The sequence below is a fragment of the Lepisma saccharinum genome, chromosome 24 (genome assembly GCF_977018435.1).
Source record: "Lepisma saccharinum chromosome 24, izLepSacc3.1, whole genome shotgun sequence".
NCBI classification, from domain to species: Eukaryota; Metazoa; Arthropoda; class Insecta; order Zygentoma; family Lepismatidae; genus Lepisma; species Lepisma saccharinum.
Window position 1 is genome coordinate 40,583,732 of NC_139252.1, and position 20,131 is coordinate 40,603,862.

The following is a 20,131-nucleotide window of genomic DNA, read 5'->3' on the forward strand; positions in this document are numbered from 1 at the left end:
ATGTCCATATTTGAATATAAAAAAGTAATCTTGGCCAGTTGATCACGATTCTTGCATGAATTGTAACTGAACAATTCATTAGCTGAAGGTTCCTACATAGTATACACTCCTTCCATTTAGAGGTTGGACTGGCCGATGATTTTCTCTGATTGGTCCTTCTTCTGAGTATAATTGCCTGAATAGATTTAGCTGTAATTAAACAAATGATAACATTCATGTAGATATTTACCTCAGTTTCTAATTATATTATTAAATAATTATTGGTGTTATATTAACTTTCATGCACAACATGAATGTGAGATTTATTCATGACTTATGAACTTATATATTTTATTTCTATCAGTAGACTTGTTCAGCTTCAGCCTCCACTGTTAATCATGAGGATAACAAACTGTTAGTGTTCATTTAATTGAGAACTTAATAATTTGAGTTTTCCAGTTTTATGTGTCTTATGAACCTCTCTATTTCTTCCTTTCCCTTTCTATGCATTTCTCTTTCCCCCTTCCATCTTTCATTTTCTTTACCCACTCGTCCCTTCTCTCTCTCTCTCTCTCTCTCTCTCTCTCTCTCTCTCCACTGTTTCTTCAGTTTCTTCCATTATCTGTCTCTAAGTTTATTTTTCTGTCTGCCTGTTTTCCCCTCCATCCACATTTTGCTCTGTGTCCATCGAGTCTCCTCTTCCTTTCTCTGGCCCTCTCTCTTTTTCTCTCTCTCTATTTATATGTTTAGTTCTTCATCCTTCAACTGTCACATATGATCAACAGTGAAAATATAACCTTTCAGAAAATTATAAGTCTCTATAAATTTCAAGGGTAAAAGCAAGAAAAAGTAATTATTTCCCCTCTAATTATAAACAAGCCTATTTATTTTTTGGATATTGGCAGTGCTTAAAGTGATTGTATCTTCTCAGCTAGGAAAATTCACACAAAGCATCCCCCAGCATATATATACTTAAAATTGTATTTAGAATTTAGTTTTATGTAGTTTTTTGTGTATACATATACTCATTAATTGTATCTTTACAGTTCTTATTTGATTTCAAATTGTCCATACGTTTTTCTTTCATCTTTCTTACTTATTTATTATTATTATTATTATTATTATTATTATTATTTGTATTGGATATATATACCGTTTGTAACTGTAGACTGTATTCTGACAAGGGTTAGGTGGGAGAACAGCGTACACTGAACCTCGCCCGCTCAATAAAGATATATTATTATTATTATTATTATTATTATTATTATTATTAAAATATAGGAGCATAGCCCCAAAATTTGAGCAAACCCCCCTACCCTCCCCACCTAACAATTTCCACTTCGAACACTGGATATTTATGCTAAGAAGGAGCATCAAATTCATCATTTGCTCTTCATAAAGAATTCTTTGTTTTTTTATGAACAATGCAGTTCACACAGTTTAACAAGCTAATACTACAGCACAGAGTCATATCTGCACATTTGCACACATGAATGTTTTATGTGAATATTTTTTCATGATGAAATCAAATATGGTTGGCATTAAAAAATACTGAAAAATAACCTGCTTCCACTACCATGTTTAAGATTACTTACTTGTCGATGAGATATTCCCACAGTTTGTGTGGACACCATCCATGTTACTGATTCACTGCAGGGTGGTGTCGTCAAAGAACCTGCATACAACACATATCCTCCATTCCAAGGTACTTGTAGCTGTGACAGAGGGAAAGCTTCAACAGGAGCTCTCTGTTGAGGTTCTTGGATGTCGTAAAGTTTTGTTGCAATGGGTTCTATTCGGCCATCATCAGAGCTGGTTAACTAGAGAAAATGTGTAATAAGCTGTGATTATATCTCCACTACTTATGTTATTTGGTTTACTTTTTCTCATCTATTTCTAACATAACTCTACTGTCAGTTTTTGCCCTCAGTGGCCACATGTTGAGTTCATCATATCACCGAGAGCTTTAAGTTTGAGTCCTAACCTGTCATTGAAGTTCAATTGTGTCTTACCTCTAACTCCCCAAAATTTTCCCAACACCCCTTAAAAGTTTCCCAAAGGCCCAAATTATCATATTTTTGGTGTTTATTTTACCTCTTCACCATTCTGAAAATCAACTTACCCCATTCCTTAGATAAACTTATGGTCTAACCCTGTATCAATTTCATTTAATCATAATTTAGCATCATCATCATCATCAAAATACAAAATACAGATCATCAAACCACATGAAACGTTTATTTTTTGCTTTGTAATTCCCTCTTAGTTTTATGTAAATAACCTTCCATACATCATATTGAATGAACTACTGTTTTGGAACATCATATTGTACATATTTGTCAATTCATTGTATTTATTTATTCAAAAACTGCATGTTGAATTCCAAATATATTGTTATACACAGAGCTTGATTTCTGGTGGTATCAATGGTGCACTGTACCGGCACCTTTTTTTTAGGTGAGAATAAAACTAATAATGTTTTATATATTTTAATGAAAGAAATATGTTTGTATGCATTTGTGTGTGTATGTGTTTGTCTGTGTGTGTATGTAACTAGGATAATTTATGAACATACCACAATAGCTTGAGTAGTTTTTGTTATGAGCTGTGGGAAGAGTTCCACGAACTTTCTTTAAAGAAAAAAAAACCGTGGTTATACTTATGTATTAAGTAGCATGTAATAATTGTTCTGAAATTTTTACCTGGCAAAAAACAGCAATTACAAGCAATCCATCAAGATGTGTGCCAGCTTCATCAAAATTTCCATATTCAGTTTTGTAGTGAACGAAATGAATCTCCATGGGAAAACTACAAAAGTGAAAAAAAATTGTTAGGAACATATGATCTTCTGACTATTTCTTGTTAATATTCTCTGAGATAGAGCACAAACCAGGCTCTCATACACAACATTGGAAATTTCTACACTCACTGAAGATTGAACACCAGACGATTTGCAAGGATGTGTTAACCAATAGCTTTGTAAGCAAGATGTAAGGAAATTTGGTATACTCACCTATGATTATTTACTGTGTGTTCACTTCCTTCCTTATTGTGGTATCCCCAGTGAAAATGCAGTTGTTGGAATGTATATTCTCCCAAAAGTGGTCCTCCAGAAATTCGTGGTCTTGTTTCTTCCCATTGTCCTGTTACCTGCACTGAAAATGATTATAAAGAATGTTTAAATAATTTAGCTACATCCAAAGCTTGAAGAGCAAAATATTTTCCAGTGTGTTACTTGGTACAGGCTTAATGTCTATAGCTGAAGACATTTATTACCTAGCAGCAGAAAGTTTAAAGTTTTAAATATAACGAGGCGTTATACTAGTTTCAACCTTAGGGAGATTTCAGACTGAAGTGACACATTAAACATGCCACTTGGGAATGAGCCAATCAGCTGCAATGTTTCAGCCTGAAGCAGCACTACAGGTTGCACAAGTCTGCATTTGATTTATGAAATCCTCAAGCGACATGTATCGCCTGTCGCTTCGGCGTGAATTCTCCTATATAAAAATTATGCCATGTGCACCTGCTGGCCACCTTGAAGTTCCCTAGGAGGATCCTTTGCCATTGTCCTCATCCACCATAATGGTGATCCTTGCAATGTGCCTCAATATAAAGGGTCCATGGTAGCTTTATGCTCCCCTCCCTCTTTCCCGGCTCTCCTTACCAAACAAAGCTCATGCTGACGTAGATATTAAAGTATTGTACTGCAACTCACCCAAGAAAAATATTAGGGTGGGCAGCTCCAGAGGCCTGCACAAGACCTGGAGCAGACCCGTTTGCGAGACATCGCTTCTGAAATGCCATGCAACCTGTGCAACACCCTCGCTTGAACACCATCTTGCCTGATCACCTGCACAGATTGTTCCTGGGAGGTATTGTAAACCTGCCGGGTACCCAGAGTCCGATACCTAGTAGGTCTCAGTGCGTTCTTTCAATCAACTGCTCGTCCCTCCCTCTGCATGACGTAGTTGCTTCGAGTAGAAACTGTACCGGTCGCACACCTGTCTGCAGTGTCGCCAACTGCAATACATTTCCACTATTTAGAAAAGGAACTTGAAGCTTCGAAAGCCACAACGCCAATGAAATGAGATTTACGAGAGTGAAAATGTAGACTGCAGATATTATTTTGCTCAAACCTTGATAATGGTAAAATTCACAGAATACAAAGTACAGACAGGTGTAAAATTATTTCATCTGATTTACGAGCCGAAGTTAAAGTAGCAGGAAGTAATTAGAATATTCTCTCGGCTTAAGATATGAGTGGGAAGATATTTAAAATATACTGTAAGTATTTGAACGATATTTCTAGATTTGCTGTGTCCTATATTAACGTAATGATCACACACACACACATAATTTACTTTCATATAAACCTGATAACCCATGACCTGCCTGGGCAATCAATTCTGGCTACGGGGCTGCAGAGGAGCAACCACAAATTTTCGTTTGGGGGGGCCGCAATTACCTGGATAAACGTGCCAACAACAACAATAACTATAATAGTAATAAAGTACCATCAAAGGCATTATTATCCTCATAAATCACGCAAAAAGGGGGGTAGAAATCGGTTCCAACGCATTTGTGTTGAAACAGGATTATAAATATTTTTGAACACTTTAATTTCACATTAGCTAATAATGGAAAACAAGCACACAAACTATTTTTCCAAGAAAGAAAGTGTATGAGAAATGCATTCCGAATGTACATACATGTGGCATATAAAATTTTCATGTACAATATTTACTCTTTACATGGAGCGACGTAAAATAAGAAATACATATTTTAACACTAAATTGTTAGCCTACATACTCAAAGTTTCTCTAATGCATATATATTATTTAAATACATTACATAATCAATTCATCCATCTCATAACAAACCAATATTGATAGCAAATAATATGGCGAGCCGCTATGACATTCTCTGTCTTAAATTTTTAAAATGTATATGGTTCTGCGCCCAGGGCCGATTCCCGCTACCCCCTAGCTACGGCATTGAACTTGATGAGACTGTGTAATATATTATAACATATTTCTACTTTCATAAAATTTAAAATCAAGGGGTTGCAATTGCCCCTCCGTTCCCCCTCTGCAGGCGCCCTTGCCTGTCTGGAAGGAAAATGCAAGAAAAATATGAAAACTAATTCCATCTTGAGTATCCTTTAGCTCTGATACTCTTAAATTCTGCTGGCCTGTTTTTTTCTTGTACCTTAATGTTTGCCTCCCCCTTGCCCCTATGCTAAGCCTTGTATATCAAAAAAAGTAAACTGTACTTGCCTCTCCCCCTTTTACTGGGGACAGACCAGTCGAGCGGGGAGGGCATGGGTGGTGCAGTGGTAGCGTCGTCGCCTTGTAATCAAGGGGTCCTGGGATTGATACCCGGTGGAGGCACGCAGTGGTTCGGATCCCACTTTAAACTGTAGGTCCAGTCTCGATTAGCTTTGCTGTGCATAAAGTGGACTTAGAACACCAAATCAATCAATCGATCGAGCCGGGCGGACATTCACACCCTCCCTGCCATCCTTTGGCAACCCCACTGTGTAATGTGACACCTACTTTATAAACTACTGATTGGTTGTTTTTGTGTACACGATTTTGTTCGAAGACGGTGGAGTTGATTTGGTACCACTGCTGAGCTTCGAAAGCCAGCTTGTGATTTGTGCCCGGTAGAACTTGCGGTTGTTTCGGACCTTTTTGTATTGTTTTTTTGCTATATTATGTTAAAATATATATATAAAGAAGGCATTTATGAAGTCAGTGCACATGCCTTGGGGTTCCCATTAGGCGGTCGGTAAGTAGAATCAACATTTCTTTTTATTTTTGTGCGTGCAGAATGTGGTTACGAGTAAATCAATGGGGCTATTAAATCTGACAGACGTAAAATAATTAACTTTTCATAATCGAATATAATATATTTATGAAGGAATACTATTCCAGACCAAAATAATATAAATTTTATAAACAGCATATGCGTTCGGCCTGGATATCAAACATAATTACGGTATTTACATAAAAAGGTGCACAAAATCACAATACCTGATACATCGCGTATAACCAGTTTAACGTAGCGAGCGCCATCTGTAACAAAGTGATCACCGTATGTTTGATTCAAACCTTACATTATAGACTGAGATTGAACGTTTTGCAAATCGAAACGTCACTGATGATTTTAATGGGTCGTGCGTGCTCCAGCTACATTTCACGTATTGCTGGGTTAGTTGATCGTAACTCAGTTGGCACTAGAGTCCAGAGAATTATCTTACTTCTGAGTTTTTAACATCAACACGGTTCGGAGCTGGTGACCCTCCGTACACCAGGGGGAAAGTTGAAAATGTTGAGTGGGTTGGGAAGATTGTTTCATATGAACATTTGTCGTTGTTTTTAGCTCGCGGAGATGCGATGTAAGCGAGTAATTAGCGTTTATATGTGGTATGATATGTGACGTTACGCGACGAGATTTCTTGACGTCAGCAACCCACCTGTAGCGCTTTATCTGCTGGTGTTGCCCTTATCATACAGGTGGAGCTGTCGCGCGATTAACGCGTTTAACGCAAAACGGATTGATTATTTTCAAAGTATGCATATAAATTAATTTTACCTTCTAGTTCGGTTAGGTTTGATGGTGATAGTTGGCGGCAATTAGGGGGCAGTTACCCCCCACTGTGCTAAACCTTATGTACCAAGGAAAAGTGAACTGTCCTTGCGCACCCCCCCTCTTTTTGCCACCTTGCTTCTCCAGTTTTGGGACCCAATCTCCGCCACTGACAGTAAATATACGTTATTATTCGATTCCCCGCGTGTTTTTGTGCGTATATAACGAAAATTGCTTTAAAAAACTGTGAAAGTGGTTCGGGACGCGAGGAATTGGACGTGGCGTGGCCACTTGTCGGGGCTAAATATCTCGGTTATTTGTGGTTTCCGCATATTGAAATAACTTTTAATGCATCATAAAACATCGGAATCTGTAGATTGAAAGAGAAAAAAGGCGATATTTTTGAGGGTGTACGGTCGGTCACCAGACACTGAAGTGCGATTACCATACCTGTTTCTCCGGTATTCCTGATAGTCATATTTTGTGGCACAACCTGATAACCATCCCACTGAAGGCTTCGACTAATGGCTTTCTTCAAATTGTACGCATTTATGTTGATTGGCGACTGGTGATAGCCGCTACATTCAGGATAGTCGAGAGACCAAGTGTCGGGACCTAAAATTAAAACAAACTCATTTAGTATTTATTTAATAACGATGGAAACGATTGAAACAAAATATTGATGAAGTTTTTTAATAGTTAGTTCTATATATTTCTCCCTAGGTGGTAGGATATATAAGCCCTGTGCAGATACATGCAATGATCCACATTTTTATGGACAATCTACACATACTATTGCCTGTATTTTTTACGTAATATTGTACTACCTTAATGAAAAAAACAATTAGTTATAATTTAGTGACTCATTTCTACATAATTTCTCCGATTCTAGCATTTCTTTCACAAATTAAGCACATATGCATTACTATACTGTATTGAGTGTATAACCTAATATTTCCTTGAAATATTACTCAGCAAAACACATACTATGAAGCTATGCATGAGTAATAAATCCTTATGCAATAATTAACCAATTTACGTACCTATCGGAAATTAATACATAAACATTTACAGTAATTATTGAAGCTTTCCTGGCGGTGAATGATGAAGTTTTTTCTCTGGATATCAGTCAGGTGATTTCCGGATAGGCTTTTGAGAGCTAAGGTCACTCTCATCTTCAGGGATTGATTGAGAGTGACATTAGCTCTTGAAGCTCAGAAAAACCTATCCGGAAATCACCTGGCTGATATCCAGAGAAAACTTCTTCATAAACATTTATATTTTGATAATTTGTATATTCAAAATACATAAATATGTGAGAAACTAATATGTATAGACCCCCTATTGAAAGAGATTAATAAAATGTTCTATTATTTACTGTAATATGATTAATATAATTATAATAATCATAAAATTTTAATTATGCTTGTCAATGAAGTTGAGAGCTCATTATCACTGTACATATTTTTTATTACAAATTCAAACTTTAAGCGATTTTTATTGTTTCAAACCTACATTGTCAGTTGGTTGAATTTTCACGATGAACAACATACAGTTAAAAAAATTACCCTTGTACTCGGAGTATCCAAATGAAGCTTTCTTCCCAACTGTCAATTGTGGCTCGCCAAGATAGTAGTCCAAGCGATTCTCTGGGCTCCAGTAGCTGAACCAGGTCAGGGCGTCGTTTTCTGGAACTGGAAGATAGAGGGATCTTTAGGGATTTCCACCAGTGAAAATGTGTTTGAGCAGAATGTTTGCAATCTATAAGATTATTATGGTGATTAGCTGTTGCTGTTGTTCTGCAAGTTTCTTTTAATTTTAACGTTAGTTTCTTTCGCAAGATAGTTATTGGTTTTCCTACATTTTTTATGGAGTCTTCTGCCGGGCCCCGCCGGGCTCGAGATTGCCCCAAATGACTCCGAACTAAAAAATGTTATAGTTATTATCGCTTTTGACTTGAAAGTTGTTACAGCCGCCCAGGCACGTAGCCAGGGGGAGAGCTAAGGGGGCTGAAGCTCCCCGAAATCCTACAAACATGTCATTTATATGTAATTTTTATTGAAATAAATAATTATTACAGAAATGAAGTTATAACCACAGTAAAAACTGCGTTAAATGGAAAAATGTTTAGTGTATAATAGAGGAACCAGGTTACATTTTTATATTCTATCATTTAATTCAAAGAATAAATTTATCCACAGCTTACAAAACCTATAGTTTTTTTGTGAGAGGTCACAGAATATAAACTTTATGACTAAAATTTATCACTAACTGTTAAAGCCTTCTTTTGAACGATTGCGTAGAAGTTAATAACAAAATACAATAACTATGATTTTCAGTACACTAACTACAAAATATAAGAAAGATAATGGACAACAATTGTGTTAGATATTCACTGGTACGGTGGATCGAGTAGCAACGTCTCTCCATTTATGTAATAATTAAAATAAATTTGGAAATATATTGGTATATTTTTAATAACTTATAATAATTATTGTCATTATTATTTGTACTAATCAAGTTTTCATGCCGTGGTGATAAGGTGTCCGGTAAAAATGGGAAAGGAAAAAAATGGTGTCAGGTAAAAATGGCCAAGTAAAAATGGCAAATGGAAAAAATGGCAAAAGTAAAAATGGCAAGTTTTCTACTTTGGCAGTTGTCCTCTCTCAGAGTGCAGAATGATCGCTTTCACTGCTTCATTTTCTTGCTGGATGCACCTGATTAGCTTCCACAATAAAGCCTACAGTAGGATGTTTGAATTTGAATTGCATTACTCCATATAAACCATATAGATTGGTATTTGGAGGGTTCAGTACAGTTCAGATAAAAAATATAGTTACAAAATTTCTATAATTTACAATCTAGATGTTCACTAAACATGTTTGAAACTTGTCATATTTCCTGCTTTAATATCATTTGGTAAGTTATTGAATATTTTAATTGCCATATGTTCGGGTTCTTCTTGAACTAATGTTAACCTGGTGAAGTATGGCTTTAGAAGCTGATTATTTCGGGTGTTATATATATATGTTCTATTGAACTTCGTAGCGCAATATTTTTTCTCGCATATAATGACATTTTATATATGTACAGTGAAGGGCGGGTTAATATTTTGAATTTCTTAAACAACGTTCTGCACAATTCCCTAGGCTTTATTCCTGCCCACCAAATGGAAAAACTTGTTGTTTTATTGTTTCTACCTTCAAGTATATTGTATGCAATGTTCTCTTATACCGTCCAAAATTAGGATACTTGGCTATCTTCACAGCATCATAATCAGGTGAATGATTATGGTCATAGGAACACACAGGATTTTGTTTCAATAATTTTGTTTTTAGAATTCCTCGACAGTTTAAATTGTTCCTCCACCTTATAACATTCTTCAGATCAGACTTGTAGAAAGAAGAGCTTATCTCCAGATTTAACAATTTTCATTTTAAAAAAGTAAACAAGTTCCTCCCTCTTAGTGTGAGGGGGTTAGATAAGGGCTGACTTGAAGTCCTACTAGGAACAAACGTGTGTGACTGGCCAGCAGGTGCGCGCAAAGCGCAAACTTGTTTTCAGTCAAGATGAAGACCCATGCTATGCTGCACCCCCTTAAGTTTCATCAATCACATCAAATTATTTACAAAGGTTAACTTTTATTAGCATGTGATTCTATAGCGGCAGTAACTCCTGCCAAAATAAATAAAGGGCATTATTTTTGGAAACATCAAATAAAATGTATCCATTCAAAGACAAATTAATGAAGACACCAAAATTATATTAAATTTTAATTTCAAACTGTGAAATGCAAGACACATAATTTCTCAATTTTCATGTAAAATCGTATTTGCCATTTTTATTCTTGCCAGTTTTTTCTTTTGCCATTTTTTCCCTTTGCCATTTTTTCCGTTTGCCATTTTCACTTTGCCATTTTTACCTAAATTCGGTGCTAAGCACAGGGGAGCACTTTACCTTTTTTAAACCTTTTTTACTAATCAAGTTTTATCAGTCGCCTGCCTCCCTCTACAAATATTTCTGGGATTTTATGAAAAATGCGCTCAGTGAAAATTTTGCTCAAGTGGAATGTTGCGAAATTTGCGCTCAGCTTCCTGGAGGAAAGAATCGCACCTGCGTATGACTCACTACTGAGAGCAATGCACCCCTTCGCCACCTACTATTTATTACATTTCAGGCGTGACTTTGTGTGCTGCACTATGGAGATTCTTACAACTAATAAGCGCAAGCCTCGCGCGAACTATGAAGTACAGGAGTACAGCAAACTGTCTTACCACTTGGCGATGTCTCCGAGAGAAATGGAAAAAGTGTGACGAGACAATGAAAAGTAGCGACAGTGAAGTGTTAAGTGTCACTGAACATTCATGTGGAGCCACGGATGAACGCAAAGTTATCAGAGTTTTGTGATTATTTTGTCGAGATATGGCTGGAAAATGAAGAAATTCCTGTCGAAGTTTGGACGTGCTACAAGAGATGGTACCGAACTACGAATGCTGTTTAAGGATGGTATAAACGCCCGAACAACCTACTTGGACGACCAAATCCTAGGATCAGAGACGTGGTTCTTTGCTTGAAGAAAGAAGTGGAAAATTCAGGCTTTGTGTATATGAGATCACAGTTAAATTTTGAGGGAAAGAGAAGGAAAACTGCATACCAAAAGCTGGATACAAGAACCGAGAACACACTAAAGAAGTACGAAGAAACAAGCAGCATTAGATCGTGTCTTAGAGCCATATCATTCTTACAAAAGCTGCAGTAAACTGCATAAACCGATGATATGACAAAGCTTTCTAGCAAGAAAATAATGACGACATTAATGTTCTTGGAAGTGTGAGCGGATATTTCACTGAGCGGATATTTCGCTGAGCGGATATTTAGCGACATCATTTCTGGCGACTCCCGTGCTGATAAAGGATGAGTCCCCTCCCCCGAAATAAAATCCTTGCTACGGGCCTGGACATAAATATATAATTGAATATGAATCCATCAAATCACAAATAGGCTACTAAAATGCTACATAACTAGTGTGAAACACTTCTGTTGGATATAATCACTGTATATGTACTGGAATAGCCGGGAATTTTTACAAAAAAATCTATGTTTAGAATATATGTTTGAATTGTCTACATTTTACGTCGTCTTCACTTGCGGGTATTGTAACAAGCAATAAAGTATTTTCTCTAAGGCTATAACATAGAATAGAAAGTCAATCTGCAAGGATAATCCCCAAAAAAGATTTCTATGTACGTGTCATAAATATATTTTTGTCTTCTCTTACCTGTCACTATGTTCAGGAGGAAGACATAGCAAGTCGCCAACTGTAAACTGAGCATCCTCTATGTCCTGCAACTAAGAAAAATGTATTAATGGCTGAAATCGCAAAGAACGGAACGTTTTTCTGTGAAGGTGTAGGGTTTCATGTGTAGAGTACATTTACATGTTCTAGCATGAGTTAAACATCAAATTTATTGAGACTCGACTGTACGTGAAACTACAGTACTACAGATTAGTACTCATTATGCAATACAAATGTAATTGTCTGCATGCTAAAGATATGTGAGTAAAAATAAGCGGGACGTTACGGGTCGAAAATGCCGGCATCTGCGCCATGCAGCGCCGTCTGCAGTCGCGCCCTATCTCGGCCCCGAGCCAAAATGTACGCACTGTAGAAATTCTTCGGAGTCCCGATAAGCCTACCTGTGCACCAAATGGATTTAAAGGGGGAAAAAAATATATCAACACAACACTGGTCAGGCAGCACGTGTACTGGAGATCTTAACTCAACTTCCAAGGAGAAAGAAGGAGGGGGAGGGATATTCCTCGTCAACGTTCTGCATTCTTGAAGTTACGTGACTTCATGCCCAATTTTCTCGTCATCTTAAGAAATGAAATCGCAGTCACAAACTTACTATTATTATTTCCGTTTACCCATGTTCATGGACATGACAACGTCAATTCAAACGTAGAAAAGAAATACAGTAAACCTTCGTTAACACGAATCCCAAGGGACCGAAAAATCAAGAGGTTCTTGTTAAAAGAATTCGTGTTAACCGGGGATTGTCAGTTTTGTTTGCAGATCTATGCCTGTCTGCTTCCTCTTGGCCATGACTCCCGCCATACTGCTTGCAACTTGATGTTACTCGTACTAGCTATGTTTTAAAGAATAGAAAAACACATTTGAACACATTGTTAATCTGAATCTGTTGGTTACAATACTGTATAAGTTGATTGTTGACAAGATGATAGCGATTGTTGAACGATTTCTTACGTACCTAGCAGAGGAACGACAGAGGAACAACAGAAAAAAATTATGAAAAACTTTGAAAGTTCGTGTTAAATGAGATCTAATGACGTAACGGACTAAAAAACAGTTCGTAATTCGTGGTAACCGAAATTCGCGTTAACCGATAAAACTTTCTATAAGATATAATACATCCCTGCCGGGACCAACATTTTGTTCATGTTAACCGAGTGTTCGTCTTAAGCGAGCTTGTGTTATCGATGGTTTACTGTAAATGTTTGAGAGAATGAGTAAATTATGATACAATGTGAAATTGAATAATTTATTTGGTTTAAATTACTTCGCTTTTCTGCAATTTTAGGCTCGCAAGGATGAGGATGAGTAATGATATGATCAAATTGATGAAGGAACACTCACAAGGAACACCCATTCTCATGGGGGGATTCGAATCCAGGACCACTGTCATAACCACTCGGCCACGGAGGTCGGCGAGACAATGTGAAATAGATAAATATGATTATTGTGCACCTTGCAAAAACATTACGGAATAGGAGAATTTTCATAAGAACATTTAAAATTGGATTTTAATTGGTGTTATTGCAATAATTGTAATAGTTTGATTCCTAGTTAGGCCCCCTACCCTACAATACTTTGACCATAACTGCATAAATTCAGAGCTTTAGTTCTGACTGACTTTACACCTCGATTTTGGGCGATATCGGTCGTTCATAAACGTTTTTAGAAAATGAAAATAAAATTGGTGCAGTTGATGCCCGGTAGAAGCATTTTGTTTGTATGTATTTCTCTTCTCGTATCGTCTCGTCGAGTACATTGTGATACAAAATGTACTCCATTGTACATTGTAGCCATGGGCAGAGTTTGAGCTTTCGCTTTAGGGGGGGGGGGGGCAGACTCTGGGAGAAGCATATGATATTATAAACTAGGGGATATTCAATAACCCTCAGGTATTGAATATCCCCTATTTTATAACGGGTCCGGAGGCCTTCCCCCGGAAATTAAAAAAAAACAACTTAAAATCACTGAGTTTTATGCCTTTTAGATTTCAAAATGTTAAATTTCCTCGCTTAAGCAAAGAAATATTAATTAGTATATTGGTTGTCAGTTTTAAAAGAAGCAAAACAGTACGATTATTGCATTTCATTTTTTTTATTGATACAATATTCCTATTACTTTAAAAAAGTTACGGTACAATAGTAAGCTTTAGAAATTTTAGAAAAAATAAATTGAAAAGTTCTTTTGATGCCTCAGCAGTAACTGTTGACTCAACACAAAGTCATTTTACGTTTTTCCTTCTTTAAACTGTACACATCAATCAAATCGTCTAAGACCCGCTATTGCGGCGCAATTACCGCAGAAGCACATGCCATCATGCCAAACGTCAAGATTTGCGCTTTGGCTTCATAACAAAAATGTAGTAACTGAACTTAATCATGTGTTTTATTTTAGTCCTTTTTAAGTTGGCATCGAAAGAACTTTTAAATTTAATTTTTCTAAAATTTCTAAAGCTTACTATTGTACCAGAACTCTGCCTATGATTGTAGCACTTAATCAATTGATTATAAATCAGTGAACAAAAGAAAGTATAATTAATTAAGTATACACAGCTTTTTCACTGCATTCGAACTTACGAAAGGGGAAATTTATAATACTTTTATTGACTTTGTGATATTTGATTCCGAAGAGAAAAAGGACAGTAGCTGATCATAGATAAAACACAATTGTCATCTGTTCGTTAACAAGACACTTGTCAGACAAGAATAATGACTACGAAAGTTGTTTCGATCTACGCGAGCATTAATTACATTAGGGACAAGAATGTTATCTTCATCAGCCACATTATATGCCATCAAATACACGTTGCTTTAATAGCCGGTTTAATTTGCATTGTAAATTTATGTTTTTATTTTTATTTTTGATGTCCTTTTTCCTTGCAACCCACGCTGAAGATGTATTTCTTGTCATCCGTGTGTACGAGGGTTAACTGAAAAGTTAAGGGATAGTAGAGTTCATTAACGTCCGAATCTGGTAAGATCATTACTGACTGGATTAAAGCAACATACACTCCTCACAAAAAATGGACGTTCTCGTCCTTTCGCCGACATATGCCACCGTGGATTTCACCTATTGCCTAACATAGTAATATCCAAAGTTGTTGTGCCTAATATAACAATATTCCAAACTTTTTGTGAGAAGTGTGTATTTTACATATTGAATTCAAACCACTCATATGTTCGCCAGTGTGAATGTGTCCGACCTCACTCGAAGCCATATTGATAGTTTGATCGATATCTTTAAAGGTCATTAAATCGAGAACAGGTGAACTGAATTGGGTGATGTTTGGTTTGAAGTGAAGCTGAAGGAGAGGATATGTCTATATATTTCATAAAATATAAATTATTTACGTAGGCTATTTATTCTGGTTCTGTCTGATATTCGCATTTACTCTAAATTGCATGGTTTATCGGAAAACCTTTTGAGCAGTTTTTGAAGGTAATATTATATTAGCTTTAATGTATGCAACATGACATTTAGTTAGATTTGAGGAGTTGTAGTCGTTTAATTGATGTAATGTGTACCTCATATCTCTATCAGTGTCGATCCTCGTGGCGGAGTGGTTACCCATCGCGCTACGACGCCAGGGGTGCCGGGTTCGAATCCCGGTCTGGGTATGAATATTTGTGAGTGTCCATTCATCAATTTCATCATCACTTATTCCAATCTTCCCAAATTAGTCAAAAGTGGCACAAAAGCGAAGTAAAATAAATCTAATCTAATCAATAAATCAATCAATGTTTTAAGTGCACTGAAGTTACAGTTTAAAGTGGAATTCGAATCATTGTGCAATGTGCCTCCATTTGGTATCGAACCCGGGTTTCCTTGATCACAAGGCGACAGCGCTTTTGTTTTCTTTTATCCAAGGCGCAGCGAAATTCAGTAAATGCCAAAACTGTTGGGGGGGGGGGGGCAAAGACAGTATATTTTCCTGTGTATATAAGGTTTAGCATAGTGCGGCGGAAAATGGCGAAAAGTGGGGGGTAACTGCCCCCCTTGCCCCCCATACCGCTGCCACTGCCAATGGATTATTGATGCAGAATAAGCTATCAGACTGTTTAGAGAATGTGAAGAGAAAAGCCCACGCGTCTCTCATTCGTCGTAATTTCGCTACGCTAACCGCTAAACCACGGAAATGGGTTAAAGAGTAAACTCTTGTGCGTTTCCTGTCGGAATGATGTCACCTTCCTTTGCATACAAGGACATGAAGTTGCGAAAACCAGGAAGACCAAAGTGGACGAAAAGCATGCAAATTGTCAACCAAGATAGAAATCAAATGTAGATGAAAACTGAAATTAGGAACGGCAAGAAAAGAGCGTACTTCCTTGGGCACGCTTCCGGGTGGGCGAAGGTGGGTTCTGGCCCACCATAATATTAAGCTCGCACGTCGCCAATAAGCATTTTAATGTGACGATAAAATCGTTTATAGTAGAGTTAGAAGTACAGAGAGGAAGAGAAAACAGAGGGTGATAGAAGCTGTATAGAAAGGAATGGAGGATAAGAGAAAGAAGGAAAGGGGGAAGCAGGTGACAGAGAAGAATATTAGCAGATGAAATAGGATGTACGAAAAAGCAAGAGACAGAATGAGCCAGAGGGAAAGAGAGAGATGGAGAAACAGGGTCTGTTGTTACTAGTAGTAGATGCTGGACCTGGGGTAGAATAATATGAATGGGACTTCTAAACAGAAATAAAGGGTGTCTCAGAAATATTTTCCTTTCTAAAACTATTAAAATAAATACTTATTTTTTTTTGTATAAAGATAGATTGATTACCAAAAGAAAGCTTAAACATTAAATTTTTATTTGTGGAAAAGAGTATTGGACAAATGGTGACCGTTCATCTTTTTACAGTCAATTATTCTTGAACTAAAGTTTACGATCAATTGTACGAAAAATAGCATTGATTTCATCTGTAATGCTTTGCTTCAATTCTCAAATTTTGTGGCATTGGGGGTGTATACCATACTCTTTCAGTAAGTGGTTTCAAACTTTCTCACCCAATGTTTAATTAAATTTGCGCTTGTGACGTCTCTCATTCCTGCCAGGTTATAATGATGCCGGTACAAACGACGCACAACAACATGAGAATCATTATTTTTGCCCCGTAAAGCGCTCCATGGCAACTAAATCAGGCCCCCTGCACTGGCTGCAAAAAGCCGAAAAAGGTAAATTTCGGAATTCATTTGTCCGTGCATGAACTAACCCGCTACCAGTCGGCACCACCATCGATGCTAAATCCTGATTTTCTCATTAAAAATTTAGTTTAGGTCTCTATTAATCAATGATGATCAATTGTACGTGATTTTGTATTTTATTAAATGCCTTTCCCTTCTTAAACATGTATAAGAAAAATCGTATTTTAAAAGGCAGGCTCCACATGCCCGGTTTGGTATACACACAGATTACAAAGGAGAGATAGGAAGTAAGCGATCTTAGTAATCTGTGACTAAATATTAACAATGTTGCCAAGCGTTTGCGATCTATCTCATTTCTCCGTAATGTGCGAATTGCCCCAGAGGGCGGATTCAAAAACGAAAATATTTCTGAGACGCCCCTTATTTAGATGAAGATGATCAAGAGATATCAGTTTCTCAGATAGAAAAACATAATTTTTAATTTATATTTCAGTTATTGGAAATGTTTTGATTCGCTCTCAAAAACAGTTCGGTAATTGTCAATTCTAGTGCTTCATGGAAATAAATAAATAAAATTAAAGGAATTATATAAAGAAAACATTAATGAAAGAAATAACTTAGTTCCGTTCTTTATATGTACAGTCACCAGCAATAAAAATGGACACCTAGATCCTGAAGTACTCACTTTCCTGCAAGACGTTATGTGTGTTGCCTAACTCTACGGGGCTGGTTGAAATTGCCATTGAACATTTGCTATTAACAGTGGCGTATACTGAATCCAAGATCTGGGCTATCTCACTATGTTACGTAGGCTTTGGATAAAAATAAATTTACCAACTCCTAAGAAATCAGGTTGCCAACTCATAGGAAATCAGGTTGCCAACTCATAAGAAATCAGGTTGCCAACTCATAGGAAATCAGGTTGCCAACTCATAAGAAATCAGGTTACCAACTCCAGAATCAGCATCATCATCTCACTGATATGAATAATATTATTTACAATTTCCCCTGTATTTTCTTCTCTCAACTTCAGGCTTCGCAGAATATACGCTCCTGGCTATTAAAATCCATTTATTGCCGGTGACTGTACATTGGAATCGATTACAAGACGGTAACGTTAACCACTACGCTATCAGTCTGCGTCATTGATTTATTTTGAAAGTTTATAGATTTTAGAAGTAACATATTGAGTGAGAGAATTTGGAAACAATACACTCTTGATACAGTTCAATATTAAATCATTAAGGTCGAATTTCCTTGACTAGCCTTAAAGATACTGGAAGAAACCTTTCTCGAAGGGTAGCCGAGATTTGACACCGCAACCTCAGGAATTCCCATTTCTCTCCTTCGCACGTAAAGTGCAGGACATTACCTTATTTACACCTTTAACTGCCACTAACCTACTTTTCTTTTATGTCACGATTATTTTATGTGATTAGCGGTCACGGTTTCCTTTCGTTCTCCTTTTCTTTTTGCACTTCCTCGTCGCCCAGTGCCTGTACAATCAGCGGATGATGCAATTATTGAAAACGAAAGCGGTATTTGATCTAGACTTCTCCAGCTGGAAGCCTGAGTCTTTGTTTCAGTTCTTGATTTCAAGTCCGCTTTAAACAGTTTAAACTGAGATTCCAACCAGAAATCCTCTTGATTACTAGGCGACGACGTTACCACTACGCCATGGGGGAAGCCCTTGCTGGTTTAGGAAATGTTAGAATTAGAATTAGAAATTCTTTATTCATGGGCGAAGTTACTTCTTGCAGCTTCACTCCAAAACACGTACAAAGAAAACGTAATGTTTGAACAACTAAGCTAAGAAGATAAGTTTGTCATAAATAAAAAAATAATATATATTTAAGCCTAATAACAATAAAATATCTATTGCATTTACTCACCATAGTTTCCTGCCGAAGTGTATAGAACTCTCAGCTCCTGTTTTGTTTCACTATTTCTTCATGACTATTTATACTGTACATAATTATGTACATTTTCCAGCATTGTAGTATATGAAGTAACATATCTTCAATTCATCACTATTTACAATAAACTATGTACAATTGTACACTATTCACTTTGTACCTTTTCCCCCCTTAAGTTGGAATGCTAACAAATCAACTTTTCTAGCTTTACTATTTGCAAAGTTGCGAGTAACAGAACCATAGTCTAATTTTTGACCAATTTCATGTTCAATTGAGTTCATGGCAATTCCTTCTAACCGCAATTCGCCCATTGTGGAACGTAAATGAGTTTTAATAAGTTTCAGTTTCGAAAAAACTACATTCACCACTTGCAACTGTTACGGCAGAGTAAGCAGTATTCTCAACGCTACGGCTACATTTGGAGCGAATCAAGTGGGAAAGTACCTTCAGTTCATTGCATAACTCAGTGGCATCAATGTCTCGGTGTTCCTCATGTGTTAAAATGTTCTCCAAAGTTTCACATTTTCTTAAAATCTCACTTGTGTCCATAGCAACGACAAAAACAGCGGATATTCGTACTTACTATTGCGTCTTGCGCGATTCGGCAATACCTATCATCACCACCTTTCGCGATCAACACGTCAAAGAACAATGCAGCTCTATTTCCAACTACTGAATGCGACACGTCAGTTTAACTCAAACCTCGATAACAGGGGGCGGAATCGGAGGACTGGCGGACTGGCGCGTGATCAAACAATAAATAGCGTTGTATCTTGGCACCGCACATGCACAGTAGACATTGCTTACAATTTTCACAGACAAAACAATAATAGCTGTTTTTGTAAGAGGACAACTCGGCAACGCTTTCTTTCACAGTTACTCTTTGCTTTTCTTATCCGTTTCTCCTTTATACTGCATATGCAAATGGATTTAATTTGAATTTTCTTCTTCCCAAGAAGACCAAACTACCTCAAATAATGCAGCTTCCATTTTTATACATGTTGCCGCCCCGTGCAAATGCACGTGTTCCATTGAGTAGTTCCATGAGTACAACCTAGAACCTACTTGATGTAAATAGCAGCTGACTCCAGTTAAGAAAAAGAGTATATGACTATTTTCGTAACATATCTGACTGTTCTGCACTTGCAGCTTGGGAGCGAGTCGTAACTCCGAAGCCTCCAATCAGCAAGTGAT

The 20,131-nt window shown here is 37.0% G+C and overlaps 1 protein-coding gene across 1 annotated transcript in view; it reads right to left on the reverse strand.

Annotated features, from left to right (window-relative positions):
* Nucleotides 1–20,131, reverse strand: part of LOC145978159 (uncharacterized) — a 97,507-nt gene that overhangs the window by 58,034 nt on the left and 19,342 nt on the right. The window contains exons 2-7 of the mRNA XM_083110598.1: nucleotides 11,852–11,922; nucleotides 8,142–8,267; nucleotides 7,024–7,188; nucleotides 2,993–3,134; nucleotides 2,682–2,787; nucleotides 1,575–1,799 (exon numbers count right to left, since the gene is read on the reverse strand). Of these exons, the coding sequence (XP_082966724.1) occupies nucleotides 1,575–1,799; nucleotides 2,682–2,787; nucleotides 2,993–3,134; nucleotides 7,024–7,188; nucleotides 8,142–8,267; nucleotides 11,852–11,906 (819 nt within the window). The 5' untranslated portion in view covers nucleotides 11,907–11,922. The remainder of the gene's footprint in view (nucleotides 1–1,574; nucleotides 1,800–2,681; nucleotides 2,788–2,992; nucleotides 3,135–7,023; nucleotides 7,189–8,141; nucleotides 8,268–11,851; nucleotides 11,923–20,131) is intronic.